The 24,363-nt window shown below is 41.1% G+C and overlaps 1 protein-coding gene across 5 annotated transcripts in view; it reads left to right on the plus strand.

Annotated features, from left to right (window-relative positions):
- GNG2 (G protein subunit gamma 2) overlaps nucleotides 1-24,363 on the plus strand; it is a 218,494-nt gene that overhangs the window by 147,403 nt on the left and 46,728 nt on the right. Inside the window, exon 1 of one of the 5 annotated variants that reach the window (XM_028495857.2) lies at nucleotides 12,332-12,393. The exons of the other annotated variants lie outside the window; for them this stretch is intronic. Within the exon in view, the coding sequence (XP_028351658.1) occupies nucleotide 12,393 (1 nt within the window). The 5' untranslated portion in view covers nucleotides 12,332-12,392. Of the gene's footprint in view, nucleotides 1-12,331; nucleotides 12,394-24,363 lie in introns of those variants that run through there. 5 annotated transcript variants of the gene reach the window in all.

The following is a 24,363-nucleotide window of genomic DNA, read 5'->3' on the forward strand; positions in this document are numbered from 1 at the left end:
CTGCGCGTCCGGAGCCTGTGCTCCGCAACGGGAGAGGCCACAACAGTGAGAGGCCCGCGTACCACAAAAAAAAAAAAAAAAAAAAAAAAAAGATTCAGGAAGGAAGGTCTGGCCATCGGGGGTTGAGGCCTGGCAGAATGCCCAACTAAATGGGCAGGATGCCGGGAACATTACCTGGGTGCCCAGGTGTTCCCTAGTTCCCTGGCCATAAGGCTTAAGAAGCAAAATCTATTTCAGACCTTACCCATTGCTGGAGATCTGATTGTATATACACTGCTAGGTTTGTCCAGGGCTGCTTGGGTACCAGGTGGGCAGAGTCTGCCGAAAGTAAGGCAGATTTTTAAAATATCTATCCATCCCAACTTATACAAAGGTATTTTCTAAAAATCAAAAAGCAGCTGGTAGCTGGAAAGGAGGAGGGACGGGCTAGGGAAGACTTGGCCTAACGGGCTTGCCCTAAACCTTTGGTAGTCCTTAGGCATGTGAGTGCAACTTCAGCTGATTCCTCTCCCTTTCAAGATGATATCGCCTTTCTGAAATTTCTTCCATCCAAAGTGAAAACAGTTCTGGGACTTTCCTGGCGGTTCAGTGGTTAAGACTGCAGGGGGCATGGGTTTGATCCCTGGTAGGTGGACCAAGATCCCGCATGCCATGAGGCGTGGTGAAAAGGAAAAAAAAAAAAAGTGAAAACAGTCCCCAAATGCTCTGGAGTCAAAATACCAGCAGTAACAACACTTCCCAGCGAAACCCAGCCACTGCCAGGAAGAGTGCCGGAGAAGGGGTGATTTTTTCCATAGATGTACTTGCTAAGCCCCAGGAGGAAAACACAAGAAAATTGCATCCCATTTGTTGGACGGCAATGATGTGATTGGTTTCCTTCGTACTGCAATCTCCTCTGGAATCTTCCTGCAGGATTCAACATCCTCTAGGGGGTTAGAGCCAGAAACTTAACCTGGTGCCGAGTTTATTAGAACCATGTCTTTTTATTACTTAATATCCGGCAAATGGTATAAATCCTGCACATACTGATGTCCTCTAATTAAAGATAGCTAGGATTAATCAAGGGTGTTTTCTTGTTCCCTGAAAGTAAAAATCAGGCTTTAAAACAAAAATGAAAACCATACCATTGAGCTATTTATCCATGTTCATTTCAATCACAAAAGTAAATCTATTTATTTATTTATTTTTTAACATCTTTATTGGAGTATAATTGCAGAGTTTTCAGTTTCACCTGGATGACATGAGGCTATGGGTTGAATCTAAATTTTTAAAACATCTGTCCATCCCAACTTACTGAAAGGTATTTTTTCTTAATTTAAAAAATTTTTTTAAACTAATTTTTATTGGAGTATAGTTGCTTTACAACGTTGTGTTAGTTTCTGCTGTATAACAAAGTGAATCAGCTATATGTATACATATATCCCTATATCCATATATGTGTTAGCATACGGTATATCTGTTTTTCTCTTTCTGACTTACTTCACTCTGTATGACAGACTCTAGGTCCATCCACCTCACTACGAATAACTCAATTTCATTTCTTTTTATGGCTCAGTAATATTTCCATTGTATATATGTGCAACATCTTCTTTATCCATTCATCTGTCGATGGACACTTAGGTTGCTTCCATATCCTGGCTATTGTAATTAGTGCTGCAATTAACATTGTGGTACAAATGCTGGAGAGAGAAAAGGGAACCCTCTTTGATCATTTATTAATCATCAGACACGCTATATTATGTTAAAAACGAACAAACAAGCCCCACTTTTCTCTACAGAAAAGGGAAAAAGACTGAAGCTACAGGGTAATGAACCAGAAGCAATGGGGGAAAACAGCAGGAGACAGTGGGACAGGAGCGATCCCCAAAGCTTATTTATTTGACAGCGTCATAGGCAGCTGCCAAGGTTGAGACCTAATAACATTTAGCCACATCATCGAGATGTAGTCATGCACGTTGGTAAAGAGCTGCACTATCTCTGTACTGCACAGAGCAGTTTTCGGCCAGTTCTACTGCTTAATGGTTCTTATGTAGACATTAGTCCCAAGAGAGAGCACTTTTAAAAATACAAAGTTGACTTTTATCTTCATTTTAGAAAGAGAGCAGATTTTTCAGTTTCACCTGGATGAGATAAGGCTAAGTGTTGAATCTAAATTTTTAAAATAACTAATCCCAACTTACTGAAAGGTTTTTTTTTTAATTTTTAAATTTTTTTAAAATTAATTTTTATTGGAGTATAGTTGCTTTACAATGTTGTGTTAGTTTCTGCTGTACAGAAAATCAGAGGTATTTTCTAAAAATAAAAGCAACTCTTCATCTTTGGCAGGGTCACCATGAGAGAGCACTTCACCTTGTGTTTTGCAGGCTCTCTTTCCAATAATTTATGCTTTTCAAAATAAGTAAGTAAATAAATAAATGCACTAACATATATAGCACAAAAATAAGACAGCTTTTACTTGGACTCAGCTATAGAATAGAAACTAAAGCAGTTTAGTTACTTAGGCACAAAATTAATGCTACTGGTTTGAATCTGTTTTCTTCATTTTGAAAATGTTAAAAGACAAGGTGTTATTTTTTGGAGACATTTTTATATATCATCATTAAGAAAATAGAAGTTAGAAAACGTTTTAGAATTCAGCTAGAGTAAAAGCTTTGTTAATTTAAATTCTGTTAATTCCCAGTTTGTTTTGTTTCAGGTAGTGACTGGATTGACATTTATTTTACTTAGCAAACCTCTTCTTTGTGGATAATAATGCAAGTGATTATAATGCAGTAATGTGTAAACAAGCTTGTAAGAGTAATGTTTAAAATATTAAAAGAATAATTTGTTTTTGAAGATCCTTAAGGTCTTTTGAAATAACTCTTTACTTATAAAGAGTGAACATACCAAACACAAATTATTTTATGTGGTCTTTTAACAGGACTTCAGAGAAGTATCTAGCAGAAAACTCTGCTCACATACTTTAAGTTACCCTGGAACTTAAAAGTAATACAGTTGACCCTCGAACAATGCGGGTTGAAACTGCATGGGTCCACTTATAAGCAGATTTTTTTCGATAATAAATAATACTGTACTACACGATCCGTAGTTGGTTGAATCCTTGGATTCGGAGCAGTGGATACCATGTATATGGAGGGGTGACTATAAGTTATACTTGGATTTTTCAGCTGCGAGGAGGGGTGGTGCCCCCACCCTCGAGCTGTTCAAGGGTCAGCTGTACATTTCCTCCCAATATATCCCATAATTCAGATGTTTTAGACTGGTTTTTCCTTCTACTTAGTTTGATAATTGAGGTTTAACAGTATAGCCAGCCCCACTCAGTGGGTTCCTGGACCCTGAATGAAAGGTAGATTTGTAAGCCAACTAGGCTTCTGCTGCTTGTGACTTTGGCTGTTAGAACATGTTCTGCCCTGGCAATGGATATGGTCCATTGACTGTGTAAAGGTAGTGGGCACTGAAGCATAGATGTCCATTAGGCAAAATATGGAGCAGCCTAAGATTATCTTTTAACACTGTGTTGTTGAGTTTTTGATGTGAGTTTATTTAACAAATATTAATTGAGCACCTATTATGAACCAGGTTCTAGATATTTATAGGCAAATAAAAAAGATATGGCCCCTGTCCTCACGGAGCTTACAGTCTAGCTAGGGAGACAGGAAGTAAACACACAACTATATATATATTTACAAATTATGATACAGAAGTATTCGGAAGGATAGGAACGGGCTGCCATGAGATACAATAGGAAGACTTACTTTGGATAGAACTTATAAATGGAAGGGTCCAGGTGAACATTAGGGATTTTGAGCTCTTAGAATAGTCACCTTTGAATGGTTCTTAGTCTCTCCTTCCCTTTCATCCTTTTTAGACAATGGAAGATAACAAGAATGCCCAACCATGAATTTTTTCTGTGTTACTGCCAATATTGATCTTTCTTAACCAAGATATAATGAATTTACAGAGGCCTGATAAATTGCAATCGTTGGGGTCATGGAAACGTGGAAGGCAATGTGGAATCTTGAAAAGGGTACTGATCTCCTTAGGAAGATCTGAATTCTTCTAAGGGTGGTGGAGGGGGGTGGGGAGAGAAGAGGACAATATTTACATATTTCATTAGGATTAGAGTGATGTTGGTTCTGCTTTGGACTTTGCCAAGAACTTGCTGTATGTCCCAAGATGAGTCTTCTAACTTCATTGAATCTCATTCTTTCTTCTATAAAATGAGAGAATTGAAATGAGATAATTTCTGAGGTCCTTTTAGATCCAAAGTCCTGAAGGACTGTATAGTATAGTGATAAAAAGTACAGACTCTGAAACCAGATTGTAAGCTCTGTCACCTACTGGCTGCATGACCTAGAGTAAGCTTCTTAACTTCTCTGTGCATTCATTTCCAAAAATGTAAAATGGAGGATAATATTAGTACTCACCTCATAGTGTTGTGAGAATTCAATGAATTAAAGGACTTAAAACACTTCCTGCCTCATAATAAGTACTTAAGCGTTACTATTATTAATATCCTCTGAAAGGAAGTTACCTCCTTAAACGATGGGACTCCAATAGAGGCAGAATGCTCAAGATACTGGAGCGAACATATAAACAGAACAGTGTGTAGGAACCAAGATTTACATTTCCACAATTCCTATCACACTTCCCTTTGTTTCAGCATGGTTTAAAGGGGTAACTTCTTATTGCTGGAAGAGGAGCTACAACCATAGAATGCTCTATTGGATACCCACAGGGACTCTCCTCTTCCTTAGGACACAGGCAAGTAATTAAGCCTCTGGGTATGAGGTGTGTACAGGATATTAAACTAGTGCTTACTTCATAAGGCTCTCACACCTGCAGCCAGGACCACAAAGCAGCAGAGATAAATGCCGTGACCAAAGGTGCTGAGATGTGGATTCTCTTAAGGCAATGAGTTTTTGTTCTTTTCGAGCAACATAATGAGACCTCATAAATTAAACTTGGGAAGGAGTTTTCAAATCATGAAAAAATTTATTAAAATATTATAAGCATTAACTTCTGTCTATTGCAGAGACTCTGTTTTAATGAAGCTAATGAAGAATTGTAATAAGCAGCATCATTTTCTCTTCATTTCTTCTTGCATCCAAATCTCTAAAACCCTTCATTTTTTCTGTGTAGTAGTTTCCTTAGCACTTTCTTCATAAATGGTACTCCCTGGATTCAGTTGGTACCTGAATTTTTATTAAATGTTTAATTAATAAAGAATAAATTGAGACTTTACTATATATCTTCTTTTTTTTTTTTCCTGTGTGCTTGTGTGTATAATCATGTAACAGCCAAATGAGTCAAACAGTAAAACTCTAGCCTCTTCCTGCATACTCCTTAGATTGGGGGATATCTGAAATAGTTTAGAAGTTTATGCTTCTTTAGTAAAAGAGAGACAAACTAGGATAGGATGGGAAGAAAATTGTTTGTGAATCTTGCAAAATATAAAATGTAGCTTTTTAGACACTTCCGGGGAGGTCCAGTGGTTAAGATTGCACACTTCCACTGTAGGGGGCACAGGTTCCATCCCTGGTTGGGAACTAAGATGGCGCATGCCGCGTGATGCGGCAAGAAAAAAATATATATAGCTTTTTAGATAAAAAGAAAAGGTGAAAAAAGAGAAAAGAAATTAAGTCTACTTGGAGAAAACATAGTTCCCTGACATTTTTCTGGAGGCCAGAGCACTAGGATTCCTTCTAAATGGTCCTTGCGTAGATCGATCCCTTTCTGGGGGAGAAGACCCCAAGTGGTTGTGAGAGCCAACACCTCTTAGCCCTGACCACACAGCCAGACCCCACTCCCAATCATCCACCAAACCCGGGACCCTTTACTCAGAAAAGTCTCTGCTGCTTTCTACTGCTCCTCTGTCGTCCCCAGTCGTGTAGCATCTCCGTTGAGCCTCCTCCCAGTCTTTGGTGTCTCCCCCCTCTCCAAAGACTGTTCAGAAGGAGCTCAGTTTTTCCTAAAGAGTAAGAAACAAACATGTCTTTATGTGGGAGTCTGCTTAAGAAATAACCGACTCCTGTTTATAAAGGCCCCTTTCATTCTGTTTGCTGGTCTGTGCTTCCTGAGCAGCCGCGGGTGGGACGGCTCAATGGAGCCGTTGCAGGCTGCAACTGCTGATTTCCATCCAAGGCTGCGCGGGGGAGGAGGTGGGAGGGGGAGGAAAGGGTGCTCGTGGCCCTGCAGACGCTCTCCCAGGTCACCCAGAGCCACCAGCTCTGCCTTTAAACAGACCAAAGCACATTTCCGGAGCAGGGCGGTCCTTTCTACCAAATAACTTTCTTTATGGTTTGCCATGTACAGGGTGGTTTTATTTTTCACAAAATGCCCTTACTTAAAAATAACAACTGAGCAGAGAAAATAATAGGCATTAAGTAGAAGATAGTTGGAACCTAAGGTTTCTTTCTGTGGCAGGCCTGCAAAGTGGTACCCTGGTAAGCCAGCCTGCGGCGTTTCCTGTTGCAGCCATCAGGGTGGTGCCCACGGAGAGGCTGAGCTATTCGGAGAGTTCCCTCTCGGTCTCCAGTCTTAGGTTAGAATTACATAGAGGTCATCACACAGTCCGCACCTTGAATCGGAACTGTGGAGGTAAAGAGAGGGTCGGTTTAGTGATGCACAACTTTTTTTTGAAGCTGTGAAATCAAATGGTTAGTTTCACTTTTCCCCATGCATATACAATACATATGTATACACATTTTCATTTTTCCATTCTGCATTGGTAAATATATATTTTTGTATATATATTTAAACTATATAAATATATTTTTATATAAATTTTATAATATATAAATATGCAAATATCTAAAATATATATTTATATATTATGTATATATGATTTAGATTTAAATGAGAAGACATTTGTATGTGGGACTCTAAATGAATTTCATAGCATCTTTATAAATGGAGAATGCACCATGTACCAGGATTAATATGGTAAAAGTTTCACTCTTTCTTATTTGTAAAAATGTTACGTTAAACATGGAATAGAATGCAAAATGGATATGGATCTAAGACAAAAATGGAATATAACCCTTGCTTGTGGAAGGAAAGGCTCAGATTCCCTAGGGGCACAGATTTCCTCTCCTCTCTCAGCCTCAGCAGATACCCTGAGACACTGGGCAGCAAAAATCAGAAAGATTCTCCGATCAAAGATAGTTAAATTCCCCCGCCCCTACCTTCATTCTGTAATTGTAAATTCAGTAGCCTTTTCAGGTCTCTCTTTTTAAAAGCATATGTCTCTTGATTTACGCTGTGGGTCCTTCACATCTTAGTTTTACTAAGTTGAATTACTTTAAACAACTGGCTTTCTGTTCTGATTAGCTTCACAGACCAAATCAGAAGCCGGGAGTTCCTAAAGTACGGTCACTTAAGAGTTTTGTGAACTAGAGCAAATCAGTTCATTCACTTGAGCCCCAGTTTCCAAAATGAAAATAGGCATGATAGCACCTGCTTTGCCATCAGAGAACAGCTATGGAGTCAAAATGACATAATGTACATGGAAGACCTCTAGTAAATGATAAAGTAAATATGTCATCCCTCTGAATAATTTTAGTTGAGATTAGTGGCACATTATCACGCTTAATGCATTTTACTAATGTATTAGTCAACAGATGAAGAAGAATGGTGTCAGGAGAGGTAATTTTGAAATATTGGGTTGGCCAAAAAGTTCGTTCGGGTTTTTCCTGTAACGGGAAAAACCGGAACGAATTTTTTGGCCCTCCCAATAGACATCTAGGAAGATCAGACTGACAGCGTTACTTCAGTGAAGGATTTCAGTATTTGAAAGTATCACAGGTCAGGGGAGAGAAGGAAGAAGAAAGAGGTGAGTAAATGCCAGAACAAAGTTCTGCTGTGTGGTTCAGCACAGGGAGCTTGAGGTCACAACAGCCCCTGATGACCCAAGTTGCTATAAAGGAAAAAGTCCATAGATGACATTTATCTTCAGTTGTTAGGCAACCCCCAAGACACAGACTGTGGAGTTCTAAGTATAGTATTTCTCAAAGCGAGGATCTGCCCAAAATGCAAATATTTGAAGGTCAACACTGGTCCCACTTAGCTTTCAAAATAAGCAATGCTGTTGTCTGGTGCAGCCTGTGTCTCCTCCCTGGTGGTCATCCTCCTCATAACAGCCAGCGGTTTCTAAGCATGTTCTATGTATGGGGCACTATTTCAGCACTGTGCATACATGACTCATCTTATTTTAACCTCACAGCAACCGGAAGAACTAGATACTTTAATATTACCATTTTACAGTTGACAAAACTGAGGCTGAGTGTTTAAGAAACTTGACCAGTTCGTATAGGGCAGAAGGTCCCACCGAAAGGCAGTAGTTTGACTATAGAACTGGATAGATTCTGTGTCTCCCTGTACTTCCTCCCAACCGATGGCATAGCCATTGCAGACCAAGTGCAGAAGACAGGAAGCGCTCGCAGTCTGCTCCTCTGAAAACCAGAGGACGTGCCCTTCTTGCGGCCCTGCCACCAAGTTCTCTTCTGCAAGACTTGACATTGAAGCCTTAAATATACTTGGAGAGGTGAGGACAGAGTAGAGCCAGAAAGGGAAAGCCTCCAAGGAAGTGACCAGTTGTGCTTCTGATTTCAAAGTTGAATAAGGATTTGAGAAAACAAAGATTTAGGGAATGAAAATGTCCATTTTTTAAAAAGTGATCTGTTAGTATTTCGTGAGCTCTCAAATCTGCTCTTGGCACTGGATCGTTTTGCTGTCTTCCAAATCTTCTGAAATCCTCAATTTGACATTATGTTTGCTTCTAACTCCCTGCTTCACCGAGACGCATTTAAGTTTATTTAGAGAAAAGTCATCAAGAGCAAAGCAAAATAGTGGATTTTAGATCTTAACTTTTAACAATATCCCATCTCTTCCCTTCTAAACAAATCATAGAAATTATAGGCAAGAGTAGATCCTTATGTTAGGAAAACAACAGAGGGTTTATATCTGACTCTAGAGTGAGCTTTGGACTAAGTTGGGGGAGGGGGGTGCAGTGGACAGAAATGTAGGCCAAAGTTTCATGTTCTAGCACATGACCGACCCCAAATGACCATTGACACAGGAGCATGGTGGCTCCAATGCTGCTCCCTGTCAGAGATTTCTAATTTTTTGAAAGATTACTTTTGTTATCCTTCACCAACTGTTATTTTTTTTAAGTCAATAAAAAATAGACTAACATTTATAATAGTCTAGGTATTAAAGCCACCAAAAGACAGTAATCAGTTTGAGAAAACACTTGGATATAGGTGCCAGATGTTTCTATTTCTCTATTTTCAGGCTCATTCATTTCACTCATGGCCCAATCAATAACTCAATGTGTGGGCACCTTTCAGAAGCTCTTCTCCAATCAGAAAGAGGCAGCCAGTTGGGACAGATAACGACTGTCTGAATTGGGGCAGGTTGCCAAACGTACTTCAATGATTCCTTTTCTTGGGCTTTGAATGAAGAGAAGAGTCTTCCCTCCTGCCTGGGCCGTGCTGGCCTTCTCATTTTTTGTCCCCCCTGACCATTAGAGGTTCCATTTGGTAAGATAATTCTATCTGAGTGAATAGTCAGTCCAGCAACATGGGAAATAATTTTGTCTGGGATCAAATGTCTATTGCTTATCTGGAGCTGAGGTCATGTTGAATTATAATCACCACTCTTCTTTCCTCTGATCCCTTTCCCCAATTTAATAGCATTAAAATTCCTCATATTCAGATTTTCTTTTGTAAGTCAGGGTCTCTAGTTCAGTTAAGACCCAGCTGCCATTGGATGAATAACAGTGAACAGTATCAGGCCTCTGAAGTCAGGCGGGTCGGATTCTTTGTGTCATTGGCTCAAATTGCAATTCCACTGGTTCGGTTTGTCTTGATCATGTATGTGGCCAGGGATCAAATATCAATTCCTGTCCAAAGCTGGAGAAGACTGTTGGCATCGTTCCTTTCTGCTTCTGTTGTCAGTTTCTGTCACATACTTAAATTAAGTTCCTTGCCTTTCTCACTGTCACTTGGACCGTTTCGTTTACCTTTAAGTATATGACTTGGACCAATCATATACTTCTGTACTGAGCATGCCCTCAAGTGCTTTGCATTTATTAGCTAGAGAAAAATTGTTATTTTATTCTTCAAGATTGAATCATAATGTTCCTTACACAGGTATTACAAAACAAGTTTATATTAGTACTTATTTTGTTTCCAGGGGGACCCTTTATATCAGAGTCTCTTTTTTTTTTCCAGCTTTATTGAGATATAATTAGCATGTAACATTGTATAAGTTCAAGATGTGCGATGCAATATATTTAGAAGTAATTACCACAATAATGTTAGTTAACATATCCATTGCCTCACATACTTACCTTTTTTGTGTGTATGTATGCACTAAGAACATGTAAGTTCTGCTCTCTTAGCAACTTTCAAGTATATAATACAGTATTGTTAACTATAGAACTATATTCACCATGCTGTACATTAGCTTCCCAGAACTTATTCATCTTGTAGCTGGACGTTTGTACCCTTTGACTGACATCTCCCCATATCCCTCACTCCCAACCCCTGGCAAACGCCATCTTACTACTTAGAGAGAAATTCTTACTTAACACATCACTATATTTCACAGTAGTACTGTAAACTCTAATTTTTTTTCTTTCTCTCTCTGGAAAAGAAATGGGTGAGGTACCCTTCCTAGGTGCTTCCGTTATACCCTGGGCTTTCTCCTAGCTTAGCACACAAGACACCATGTTGAAACTACCTACTTATGGGTCTGTTTTACCTATAGAGTGTGGGCTTCTTGGAAACTGGGGTTGCGTCTGGTTCTCTGTTCTACCCCTGGCTCTCAGTACTGCCTGACACGGTAAGTAGGCAAGCTCGAAATCTCTTGATTATACTGAGATTTGAAAGGAAAGTAGTGCCAGAAGGCTGGCAAGATTTCTGTTTAGTTGCTCAGTTACGTTAAATAAGGCCACCCAGATGTTGAGAAAGAATGATCTGTTACTTAAAGGAAGACAATGTTTTGAAACTACACCTTCCGGCGTTCTTAGCAAATAATGAACCGATCCTCTTGTGTAACTGGATTCATAAGGTTTTGTCATGACACCAAAACACTTCATGGAAATACCAGGTCTCCTCTGAAGTCCCTGCTGGGTGTTTGGCTTTTGCCAGCCTTTGTACCATCACAGTAAACGGCAGGAACTGAACCACAGTCTCATATAATTTATGTACTCTCTTTGTTCTTACCAGACCATAACTTTGGTCACTTTTACAGACTTTTATTTACAATAAGAAGCATTTTACAAGCAAGTGGGATTACTGATATTACGGTTTTTTGGACCAAATCCCAGGAATTTCAAATGAATCTGTAATGCCAGAGTATTAATTAGACCTCTGTAAAATGAATTGGGCTCATTTGCCTAATCAGGGGTCACCTGAATGACAGCCCAGCAAGCAAACTGGCGTAGATACAGGGCTAGTTGTTGTTTCTTTTCCAGCTATTTGAAATAGCTGCTCTAATGGGGCTGTTGACCGCTTCTGTTCATCCCATTCCTGTCTGCTCCCCAATGATGGATGCAGCACACATCTGCAGGACCCATTTAACATTTGCCGAAGACGTGAAGAGGTGTGAGGACGCTAAGAATCCAGAGTCACTCACTCACTAAGCAGCCTTTCAGGACACATAGGCTTTCTGAAAATGAGTATCCATAAACCACAGAATTCTCTAGGAGCTCTGGCAGAATTTGTTTCTCCAAGCAAGACAAAAGGTAAAGAAAGAATACACAGGCATTAGTCATAAATATAAGCCTTGTGTGCTACAGCCCAAAGTAATTGAGTGTGGGTGAGGTTAATGAACATCCGCATGTTGCAACTAAAAGTACGTCTACCTCTCTTTTCTCTCAGTTTTGGTGTGATTTTCACGGAAATATTCTTTAGGATGAGAGAAGACCAAATCCCTTGATCCTTCTATGCTTGGTAGGGTGGAAAACACAAGGAGGAGGTGAGGCTGTTTTTTTTTGTTTTTGTTTTTTTAACATCTTTATTGGAGTATAATTGCTTGACAATGGGGTGTTAGTTTCTGCTTTATAACAAAGTGAATCAGTTATACATATACATGTATCCCCATATCTTCACAAAGCACCGAGCTGATCTCCCTGTGCTATGCGGCTGCTTCCCACTAGCTATCTATTTTACGTTTGGTAGTGTATATATGTCCATGCCACTCTCTCACTTCATCCCAGCTTACCCTTCCCCCTCCCCGTATCCTCAAGTCCATTCTCTAGTAGGTCTGTATCTTCATTCCCGTCTTACCCCTATGTTCTTCATGACCTTTTTTTTTTTTTTTTTTCCTTAGATTCCATATATATGAGGCTGGTTTTGAGAGATGAGGCTCACGGTAGTAATTGAAGTAGGTTGCTCTGATGCCAGTTTGACAGATAAATGAAAGTTTTCATAGCAGATTTTCAGTGCCTCTGGGAAACTATTTGCTAAGATGATATTATCTGTTCTCTCCAGCCAGAAGTAAATGTGTCATCCTAGTTTTAAACTCGGCAGTAATGAAAGCATTTATCTCTAGAAATTCCAGAATATGTTTCTATACAGATGACTAATCACTACCCCTGTCTGTGAAGTGGCCCATTTATCTTAGCCTCAACCTGCATGACAGTGTAAATAACCCTCAGCCAAGCAAATAATGCTCTAACTGGGCATGCCTTGCTCTTCTGACTCTTCTGTGCATACTTCCTTTGATGTGTTTGGTTAGCACGCTGTACAAATACAGTCTGAACACTTTCATTCCTCTGCAGCAGAATCAGCTTTGCTTTATTTCAGGACCACAAACTGCTTGATCAGCCCTGTCCTGTCTGTTCCTTGGTGATGGGGGACACAGTAGCCATGAGACTGACCCATCCATCACCACCATAGGCAAAATGTTCTGATTGGGGCTTCCCTGGTGGCGCAGTGGTTGAGAGTCCGCCTGCCGATGCAGGGGACGCGGGTTCGTGCCCCGGTCCGGGAAGATCCCACGTGCCGCGGAGCGGCTGGGCCCGTGAGCCATGGCCGCTGAGCCTGCGCGTCCGGAGCCTCTGCTCCGCAACGGGAGAGGCCACAACAGTGAGAGGCCCGCGTACCGAAAAAAAAAAAAAAAAAATTCTGGATGTGAGCTCCATCCTTGGCCCTGCTTAATGGAAGAAACTAGTCATTTTCATAGGAAAGACCTAGTAAGAAAAGGGATTCTGTTTTCTGGGGTTTTCTAGTGAAAGTATTAGTTCTCAGAGACATAAGAATTGGCTTGTAGTCACCATCTGTGACCTTCGTCAGGTCACCTGATCTCTTTATTTCTTCATCTGCAAATCTGGTTCTGGTTTGCCTCAGAGCTGTTCCCCCAAAACAGTGGAAAATACAATATGAGTTCTTGAAGGTAAGCTTCCACTATTGTGCTTATCATTCTATATTGATGTCCTAAAATTAAATGGAACAAATAAGCCTCAGGAATATCACCTAGAAATTAGTATCAAATCCCCTAACCTTCAGGTAAGGGCAACGTTTAGAGTGTTCATCAGGAAACCTGCTTTAAAGCTAACTTCCTATAATTTTATTGTTAAGTTTCAAAATACCAAAGCTCTCAAAGGCCATCTATAAATGATCAGTAAAAGCAAACCCCCTTCTGGGAAATGACTTTTTTGGACAAAGGTATTATAGGTGCCTCATTCATTCATTCATTCTACAAATAGTTATTCAAAGCCTGCTGTGAGCCAGGCACTGTTCTAGGCACCAGTGATTCAGCAATGATCAAAACAGATGAATTCCCTGTGCTCAAGGAGCTTATATTTTAGTAGGCAATACAAGCCATAGAAATAAATAAAGATAAAATATGTCAGATGGTGATAAGTGCTAAGAAAGAACATAAAACTGGGTAAGGGGGATGAGAAGTGTAAGAAGGAGGGGTGATTTTTTTAGACAGGAAGGCCAGGGAAGGCCTCTGATAAGTTGGTATTTGAGCAGACACCTGAATAAAGTAAGGAGGTGAACTATAAGAAGAGCATTCCAGAGGGGTCAGGAGGTGCAAAGGCCCTGGGACAGGAGTCAACTCACCATGTTCAAGAAACAGCAAGGAGACACTGTAGCTGTATTAGAGTGAAAAGATGAAAGATGAAATCAGAGAGATGCCCACGGAGCTTATTATTCAGCTCTTGTAGACCATGTAAAGGACTGAGCTTTTTTACTCTGAGTGAGGTGGGAAGCCATTGGAGAGTTACAGGCAGAGGACTGACATCATTCTGACATACCTTTTATTAACAAACACTCTGGTTGCTACATGAAGAGAAGACTGAAAGGAGTAAGGGCAAAATCAGGGAAGACAGGATGATATTGAAATGTTCAAGCAGGAAATAAAGGTGGCTAAACCAGTATGGCAGAAGTGGAAGGGAGGAGAGAGGGGTGATTCTGGATATATTTTGAAGGAACAGTTCAGGGATTTGCTGGGAGATTGGAGGTCAGATGTGAAACAAAGAAGCAACAAGAATGTCCTCGAAGTTTTTAATCTGAGCAACCAGAAGAATGGAACTGCCATTGACTGCATGAGGAACACTGTGGGAGAAGCAGGTCTTGGGGGAGAAAAATTAAGAATTTGGTTTGGGACATATCAAGTCTGAGATGCCCATTCAAGTAGAGAGATTGAGTAGGTAGTTGGATATATGAGTCTATAGTTCAGGAGCAAAACTAGTAATTGAGATACAGATTTGAGAGGTGTAAGCAAAACAATGATACTTACAGCCATGGGTCTGAATGAGATTTGCAGGGCAGGGTGGCGATGGCTATTGAATGTAAACATAGGAAATGCAAACATACTGAGACCTGGGGATTGAGGAGATGAATAAAACCAAGAAGGGAGACTGAGGTGGAACTGACAGTAAAGTAAAATAAGAATCAAGAAAGACAGAAAATGGGACTTGCCTGGCGGTCCAGTGGTTAAGACTTCGCCTTCCAATGCAGGGGATGCGGGTTCGATCCCTGGTCTGGGAGCTAAGATCCCACATGCCTCGCAGCCAAAAAACCAAAAAAACACATAAAACAGAAGCAATATTGTAACAAATTCAGAAACGACTTTAAAATTAAAAAAAAAAGACAGAAAATAACAAGTGTTGGCAAGGAGGTGGAGAAATTGAAACTCTTGTGCACTGCACTGGTGGTGGGAATGTAAAATAGTACATCTGCTTTGGAAAACAGTATGGAGAAGCAGCCGCATAGCACAGGGAGATCAGCTCTGTGCTTTGTGACCACCTAGAGGGGTGGGATAGGGAGGGTGGGAGGAAGGGAGATGCCAGAGGGAAGAGATATGGGGACATATGTATATGTATAACTGATTCACTTTGTTATAAAGCAGAAACTAACACACCATTGTAAGGCACTTATACTCCAATAAAGATGTTTAAAAATAAATAAATAAAAATTAAAAAATAAAGTATTGTCCCTTAAAAAAATTTAAAAAATAGGATTAACATATGATCCAGCAGTCCCACTCTGGGCATATTGAAAGCAGGATCTTGAAGAGATATTTGTACTTCCATGTCCATAATGGCATTATTCACAATAGCCAAGAGGTGGAAGCAAACCCAGTGTTCATCAGTGGATGAATGGATAAACAAAATGTGATATAAACATACAGTGATATATTACTTAGCCTTAAAACAGGTGGAAATCCCACCACATGCTGCAATATAGATGAACCTTGAGGACATTATGCTAAATGAAATAAGCTGGTCACAAAAAGACAAATACTGTATGATTTCACTTACATGGGGTATCTAAAGTAGTCAAACTCATAGAAACAGAAAGTAAAATTGTGGTTGCCAAGGGGTAGTGGGCGGGGGAAATGAGTTGTTCAGTGAGCATAGAGCTGCAGTTTTGCAAGGTGAAAAAGTTCTAGGGATCTGTTGTACAACAATGTGAATATAGTTAACACTACTAAGCTGTACACTTAAAGATGGTTACAATGGTAGATTTTATGTGCCTTTTACCACCATTCTGAATGAATCAATCAAGAAAGAAAGGGCAGCATCCCTGAAGTCAAATGAAGAAAGTGTTTAAGGAAAAGGAAGCAAAGCACTGTGTTAAACGCTGCTAGAAGGTTACAGTTGCTGAATAATGGCCCCCAAAGATATCAAGTCCTAATCCCTGGAATCTGCAAATATTACCTTCTAAGGGTAAAGAATCTTTGCAGATGTGATTAAGTTAAGGTTCTTGACATGAAGTCATCATCCTAGATTTTCCTGGCGGGTCCTAAATTCAATGATAAGTATCTTTACAAGAGAGAGGCAGAGAGAGGTGACTCACAGAAGAGGAGGAGGCATTGCGACCACAGAGGCAGACACTGGGGTGATTTGGCCTCAAGTCAAGGAATACCAGCAGCCACCAGAAGCTGAAAGAGGCAAGAAAGGGATTCTTTCCTGGAAAGTCCAGGGTAAATCATGACCCTGATTTCCACTTAGTAGCACTGATTTTGAACTTCTAGCTTCCAGAACTGGGAGAGAGTAAATTTCTGCTGTTTTAAGCCATGAAGTTGGTAGTAATTTGTTACAGCAACCACAGCAAACTAAGAGCAAGGTCAAGTAAGATGAGGACTGAGAAAAGCCCATTGGACTCAGCAAGCTGGGAGCCGGTCCTGCTGGTGACCAAGACAAATGTCGTTTCTATAGAGTGGTGGGGGAAAGGCTATTTGGAGTGATCACAGGAAGGAACTGCAGGAAGAGAAATGGATACGGCGAGGCCAGACAAGCTTTCCAGGCCATCTGTAAGGGAAAGCCGAGAAATGGGTTTCTTGCTGGGGAGGGCGTGCAGAGTCCAGGGACGGGTTTTGTTGTTGTTGTTTTTCTTAAGACGGGGGATATTTTAGCATGTCTGTATGCCGAGGGGATTGTTCCAATAAAGAGGAGAGGAAAATTGGTGATGCAGGAGAAAATGAGAAAAAAAGGGCAAGGATCAAGTCCTTTAATAGATAAGAAAATATGGGATCCCAGGCTGAAGTGAAGGGACTCCTCACCAAGACAGAGAAAACAACAGGGCACAAGCAGTTCATCATCACAGGAGAAGAGAAGGCAGAGTTTATGAGGATAGAAGTGCACATGCGCATAGGTTGGTGGGATTGGTCACGGCAGAATATGGGCGTTCTCTTCTGCATGCTGCTAACTTTTCAGTGAAATAAGAAGTAAGGTCACCAGCTAAGAATGACGGTGGAGAGAGAGAAGAGGTATTAGAGGCTCAAGGAGAAAGGAGAAGATGCGAGAAAAGTCAGTGGAAGTTGACTAAGGAAATGTGGAAGAAAAGCTGGACAGGAGTAAGGACCCACTTGAAGTTAACATCTGTGAATTTGTGCTTATATGTTTACTCAACACTCTTAGCTGCTCAAGGGTGGATTGCGAGTTGGATTCAACCAGGGTTGGGGATTTTAGCAGCTGGTGTGACCCAGGGAGAAAGAGGCAGAGTTGCTCTTTGTTTAAAGGGAGTGGCCACATGATGGACTGTGGGAGATAAGCCAGGTAAGGTGGCACCTGAGGACATGAGGGTCTTGAGAGACAGTGAAAAGGCAGCAGACTCAATGGATTGGTGTCCTGAATTCTTAGAATCAGGGTGCAGTGGGAGTAATCTGGAAAGACAGGAAATGAACATGAGAGAGTGGGAAGCTTGAAACCCTTCTCTCAACCAGCTGGTGTCCACTTGGTCGCGGGGCTTTTCTTCCTATTTATCTGCTTCCCTTGGACATTTAATTTTGGAATTTGGGCTGAAAGTTAACTACATTGAGAGAATCCCAGAGCTGTGGGATTTAATGATAGAGTGACAAGAGTGAAACTACATGATTATCTCTTGAGCAACAAGCAAAAAGAACTAGAAAGGAATCAAGCAGTCATCCACCTCCATCCTCTCATTTTACAGAAAAGGAAACTGAGGCCCAGAGGGGTGAAAGGACTTGTTTATGATTACTCAGCCAAGTTGAAACGCGAATCCAGACCGCCAGCCTCAGAACTGACAGCTCTCTTTAATACCCTTCACTGATTCTCACATTTTCTTTATGAACATCAGTTCAGTACCTTGGAGAGCTATGACTGACAGCTCATTAAGCATCCTTGTGGCTCTGCTACCTCCACGCCCCTTTGTCTTTCCCTTCACATTTTCATCAAAAGACATCACACATTTACTAAAACAAGACAGCTTCTAAAAAATTCCTTGGAAATCTACACAATTATCTCTTTCTCCTTCCACATAACATTAAACCTATTTTATTAAAATGTAGAGATCTGCTTAGCAAATACTATTCACTCACTAATCAAGGAACCCTTGTATCACATTTGCTGGCTATTTACGTTCTTTGCAAAAACAGTACAAAAAATAACTAAGGTGGAAAAATCAAGCCCAGTTCCTCTAGTCTAAATAAATTAAAATGTCTCACTGCTGGGTAGTGATCACCATAGGGTATTGAGGGGTCAGGAGAGAGAGTAGGATGTTATTTTTAGTTCATTGACCCCTCCCACATTCTCCTACTAGGGTTTCTCTAATGGTGACCACACATGGGAGGGTATGTGGGGTGGGTGGGGAATTTAGTAAGAAATCTGAACCTTAATAATGCTTCCAGTTTAGGGGGTACCGAAATATTAGAAATACTCAAGAAACAGTGAAAAGTGCATCTAACCAGGTATCTTAAACCCAGATTTAAGTCCTTGATTCTGACTCTGGGTTATAGCTACCTTTTCTAAGGCAATTCATTTAATCAGTCTAGCCCTTATGTGTTGTTTTGTTTCGTTTTGTTTTTCTCTGTGAAGTTAGGGTCTTGGTTTAGAGGGTTTCAAAGGTCTCCTAGTTAGCTCGTCTTTCAGGGTTAGTGGCACAGATTTGCAGAGGAGCCATTTTCTAACTTGCTCATTCCTAGAACAATCCTCAACCCTAATTCTGAAGAGGCCTTCCTTTTTATGAGCCCCCAGGGGCTGCCAAAGCTGGACCAAACTTGTTAAATAAAACATAGGGCCACTCGGGTTCCACATGTTTATAGATATTTTCTTAACATGTGTCACCAGTGATTAAAGTGTATTAATTCAGTGGTTATAAAACAGATTTCTGCTTTGGGTAGAGGGTTCTGCAAGGTAGCTTCTGGGTCCTGGTAAACTCTGAGATTTAATAACGCCATGAACTCCATGGTATGTTAAGTAAGGCCAGTTAAGTTCACAGCCTTTCCTTTCTCAGAACTGCTCTTAGTACCTGGGGACTGGTCTCAAAAGTGTTCATTCTGAGGGCAGGCTAGAAAAGGAATAAAGTGAGCGGCCAAGGTAGTTAAATAGCTCCTAAAAATAGTGTCTACAGTTGAAGTGGTTTCAGGACTATATATACACAATTGTCAAACCCTTTTATCAGCGCATGAAAAAAGGGTGAATTTTAATGTGTATAAATTATACCTTGATAAATCTGACTTAAAAAAAATAGTATCTATAAGATGACTGGTTCACAAGTCAACATTTCAGAGAGTTCCTTTCACCCTTTGGAGATGGCAAATAAATAGCTGTCCTGGGGAGAAGAGTCCCCTTCTTGATTCTACTCCCCACCAGCCCAGGGTATTTCTGAACCAGTGTGGGCAATAGTTGTCCTTACTTCGTGACAAAGTAAAAGAAAACTTGTCCCTTTCTCTTTAATTTCTTACATTTTTCTTCTATTCACTCCATATAATCAAAGGGATATTGGTATGGCAATTTATTTTATGCACCTAGGGCAGTAGTTCTAAAAACAATATTGATTAAAAGAAGAAAAAATGACTCCGTACGATGTATCAGAGCTGTGTAATAGCCTTAAAAGATGTGATATAAAATTTGACACTTGAGTAATGGGGAAACATTAAAATAACTTCATTTTCTTAAAAATGTGGGGGGCAGAGTGAAAGGAGAAATCTTGCAGAATGGATAATGAGAAAACATCTCAGAAGGTCAGCATTTACACAGGACCCAGCCAATGATTATGTATATTAGTTAATATTATCTTCCCAGCATAATATCACACACCAAAACTAAACACTTCAAGTGGGAGAAAGGCATTTGAAAATTACTGTGAAGGTGAACTTGGTTGTCTTTCGGTGGTAGGATTATAGGAAATTTTTCCTTTCTGAATCTCTGTTTTTTTCAGCTTTCCAATAATGGCTATGTATTTCTTTTAGAAGAAAGAAATACATTTAAAAAAGTGAATGGCTCCCTGCCGTCCCTGAAACTCAACAAATAAAAAGGAGATGAGCCCTTCTGGTTTATGTTCTCAGGACTGTGGGATTCTGTCTGAGATGAGTGGTCAAGGGGCCAGTGCTATAAAGGAGTGCTCAGTATCAGACTGATGTTTACACTTTCAAACTGCGTTTGTGTGTAGCTTTGCACCTGGGAAAAGTTATTGATGATTTAGATGTTGCCCAAAACAACCAAAAAATGGTGAGAGGGAAGGACGTGCACCGGTCTCAAGCTTCTTTTTTGGCCCAAGAATGTGGGGATACTTGAAGATCAGATGAGATATAGCTAAGAGTCTGGGAGGCGCCCTTTCAGGGAACATGCTTTGTAAGCCCATTAGCTACCAAACGAAAGCCAGTGTAAGCAATCTGTATGCAGGGGCATCTGTTTGCTGGGGCTGTGGTGAGGGGCATGGATGATACTGTGTGCCAGATACTCATCCTCAGAAGCAGCAAACGTTTACTGAGGATCAAGGGGGTGCTGGGGGTGCTATGGAGGACTTTCATTCTTTTAACAGTTATTTGTTGAGTTCCCATTATGAACACGACAGACGAGGTCTTTGCTCTGAGCTTACATCTAGGGGAGGAGAGAGGCTGATCATCAATAAATTAATTCGATAATTCCTGATTATTATAATACATTGAAAAAAATAAACAGGGTGATGTGCAGGAGAATGACAGGGGCTGGACAGGGGTCCTTTAGATAGTGTGATCAAGAGGAGACTTGGTGTTTGAATATAGGCCAGAAGGAGAAAGTAACAGCTATGGGTCGCACCACCCGGGGGCCTTGCAGCATTGCAAACAGGGGAGACAGCAAGTACAAGGGCCCCTTGATGAAACCTAGCTGAGTCTGTTTAACCAGTAAAGACAGATTTAGAGCAATTTTGGAGCTAGAATAGCAGGTTTAATAAATATTTATGAGAACAATGGCTGGATACAATAAAGATAATTAATAACACCAGTCAGCATGCTGTACTTTGTCAAGCCAGAGAAATGGCTTGCATTATTATAGCACAGGCTCGTAGGCTGGTGTGGCCTTGAGGGGCTGAGGAGGGTACTGTAGTCGCCGAGGAACATTCCTTGGCAGAAAAGAGGCTTGAGCTGGGCTATACAATATAGATGTGTGTGAGGGACGAGAGAGATGGCAAAGCCATGGCTGCTGAGGGATGAGCTGTGTTTGGAGAACAGAGAACAGGCTGATTTGGCTGAAGATTAGGGCTGGTGATGTAGAGCAGCAGCAGGCAGTGGAGATTTTGCTGGAAATTGTTGCTACATGTGCACGGACACCTGCTGGCTTTGCATACAGGAAATTAAATCAGCCTGAGGCGGAGGCAGAAGCCCGTAGGCCTCAGATACTAGGCTTGCAAGTTTAATTCTGTGACCACAGAGAACCGTTCAAACACTATATGTGGATGTGAGCCTTTCCCTCCAGAAGATCCCAATGAAACAAAGTGCCGTCCTAGAATTATCGAGGTGGCCCACAGCGTGCTCACGTCCACCCAGTGGCCGGTTTCCTTAGAAACTTACTATGTGTAACAAGCGCACGTGCTTCTGGGCCACACACACTAAACGTTCAATAAATCCTTGTTAACTAATTTTGTATCACAGTTGATTTTCAAAAAATCAAATCTCTTTAAGGTTGTCAACACAAATTGGAAATTTCAAAATTGGATGTAAAGATGGGTAAAGATTACCCATCCTCCCTCCTCCAAAAAAAAAAAGGTTCCCCCGCTCTTTGGATTGTTTATTGAGTTCTTGCTTATTATTAAGGTCTTGTTTAATAGTCACAGTTAGTCATGATCGTAGGTTTTCCCCTTTGCCTTTCTTATAGTCCCTGATTCCCTTTCCATGTTCCTTCCAGGTTGCAGTGCTTAGTAGTTGCTCAATAAATGGTGGTGGTCATTCTCTCTATTCATGCCTGCTCCTTGTATGGCACTCCAGAATTTACAAAACACTGTCACAAATGTTAGACACACATGTGCAGTCTGGGAGTTGTCATCCCCACTCGACAGCTGAGCCACTGAGTCCCAGAACGATTAAATGATTTCCCTGCTGTAAACAGCTGGGAGTATCAGCCCGGACTAGAATCCAGGTCTTCTTCTAGTACCTGTTTTTCCACTTTTGTGCTATCTCTCAGTTGCATCACTGGGAATATCCCCAGACAACACAGTGATTAAAAACTAACCTGAATGGAGGAGGTCCGATTCTAATTGGGGGGAGTGTATTGGGGAGCTCAGCCAAGGGACTTCTGGTGTTACCATTTTGTAAACCTAAGGAGCCATCTGACCAGTGGCGAGGCAGCTGGGGCAGGTGAGTCTTCCTGGACTCCAGGGGCTGCCTAAGACTTGAGATCCACCAAGGATTTAGGATTAAAGCTGTGGGTTTTTTTTAAAGAAATTAATTAACCGATAGGTAATTTCCTACAGAGAGGCAGAGGACAGCTGCCTGTCAGATCTGCCTTGCCTCTTGTTGTGGAGTATTAGTCATCAGTATGTTCACAGAGCCATTTCTGTGGAAACAGGCTCATTGTTTTTCTTTTGTTGGAACCCTACTGATTCGTGGTCTGGGCTTCCATATTAAAAGAAAGAAAAGAAAAGAAAACCCAACATATGCCATATAAAATAATAATCTTGTGTCCTTGGAGTGAACAAAGCCCATCTAACATCTAAAAATGCCAGCTCCCATTTGTGGACACAGCCATTTCCTTGTCCAAGGCTCAGATAAGAACTAAAAGCTTACATGTCATTTCTTAAGCTGCAACAGGGCCTATTCACTCCTGTGGCATTTTACAAAATCCGTGAAATCCATGACTTTGAGTCAACATTTTTCCAGGGTTATGTGTTTGTCAGGGTCTTTAAAATTGGCTAACTGATGATCGTCCTTCCAAGAGGAAGCCGTATCTGTGGAGATGTGTTGTTTTGAAAACAACGGTTTGCTGGAAAGAGGAGAGCTGTCATTTCAATGAATGGTTTCTGGCAGCAAGTGAGACAGGGAAGCTTGTTGTGTCTTACTCTCCACCTACACAGCCTAGACGGCTCCCATGCTGATTTGAGGAAGTCAGACATCATCTTGTCTTTCTCCCATTGGTAAGGGGCACCATCCCAGCAAACCACATGGAAATAGCACAGAATGGATTGATGGCTCCCTTGCTTCATTCTGTTCCCTCTTGGCCCCGGAGCACGTCTGGTTGGTACAGCTTCCACATCAGCCCTCGTTCGCCTTCGCTCTCCCTGTAGTTACACAGACAGTAAAAATTGCTATTATGTTTGTGAAAATGGCCAACCTATACCATAGTCTCCAGGTTAGGATCAGTCTGCTGCCTCTAAAAGCATGAATTGAGATGGGCTAAAGGAAAAAAAATCTTTCCCTGGGGACCTTGCTTTAGAAACATCCTTCTCGCTCACATTCTGACTTAATCTAAGTCTCCTCCAACCAGGGATGCGGTGCTTACTTCCCTAGAATTGTTGTGAGGATTAGATAGGATAATTCTTTAAAGTGCTTGGCCCAGTTCCTGACACATGGCAAGCCCTTGATTTATAAGCTAATATTCATTTTTAGTCTGAGTTCCTGGTCCTCTGCTGAAAGAACAGAGCTTTAGGCCTGGAAAATCGAGTTCTGGGAAATGGGAAACACTCAAAGATGTGGAGCGGAGACAGGAGGAGGGGAAAGTCACTTGGAAGGCTCCTGTTTGGTTTTGTTTACAAATTCGTCACCTTAGCCAGCATGGTGGTGGTGTCTGGCTGTCTGAATCCTCTCTGCCCGTGAGCTCCCTGAGGCTCCCTGGGGAGGATACCTTCCCTTGCCTCCTTCCCTGCTCCCCTCCCTCTTTCTATGCTTACCAGTGCCTCCTGGACTCCGGGGTCATTCCACAGCCTCCACCCTATGCAAGCCCTTCCATTCCTAAGCCTATGTGCACATACCCTACAGTTAACGAAGACATTTTTCCAGGTGACTAATTGCAGAAACTCTGAAGAATTCTAAATTGGAATAGTTTGGAATTAGTCCTCTAATTTAAAAGCAACTAATAACCAATCACCTATGCTAGGGCTAACTGACAAATGAGAATAATAAAGATATCAAGTGACTGGGAGACTAAACCTCTAATTTGTTTTCTAGACCTAGAAATTGTTTTAT

Source organism: Physeter macrocephalus, chromosome 11 (assembly GCF_002837175.3).
Source record: "Physeter macrocephalus isolate SW-GA chromosome 11, ASM283717v5, whole genome shotgun sequence".
Classification (NCBI taxonomy): Eukaryota; Metazoa; Chordata; class Mammalia; order Artiodactyla; family Physeteridae; genus Physeter; species Physeter macrocephalus.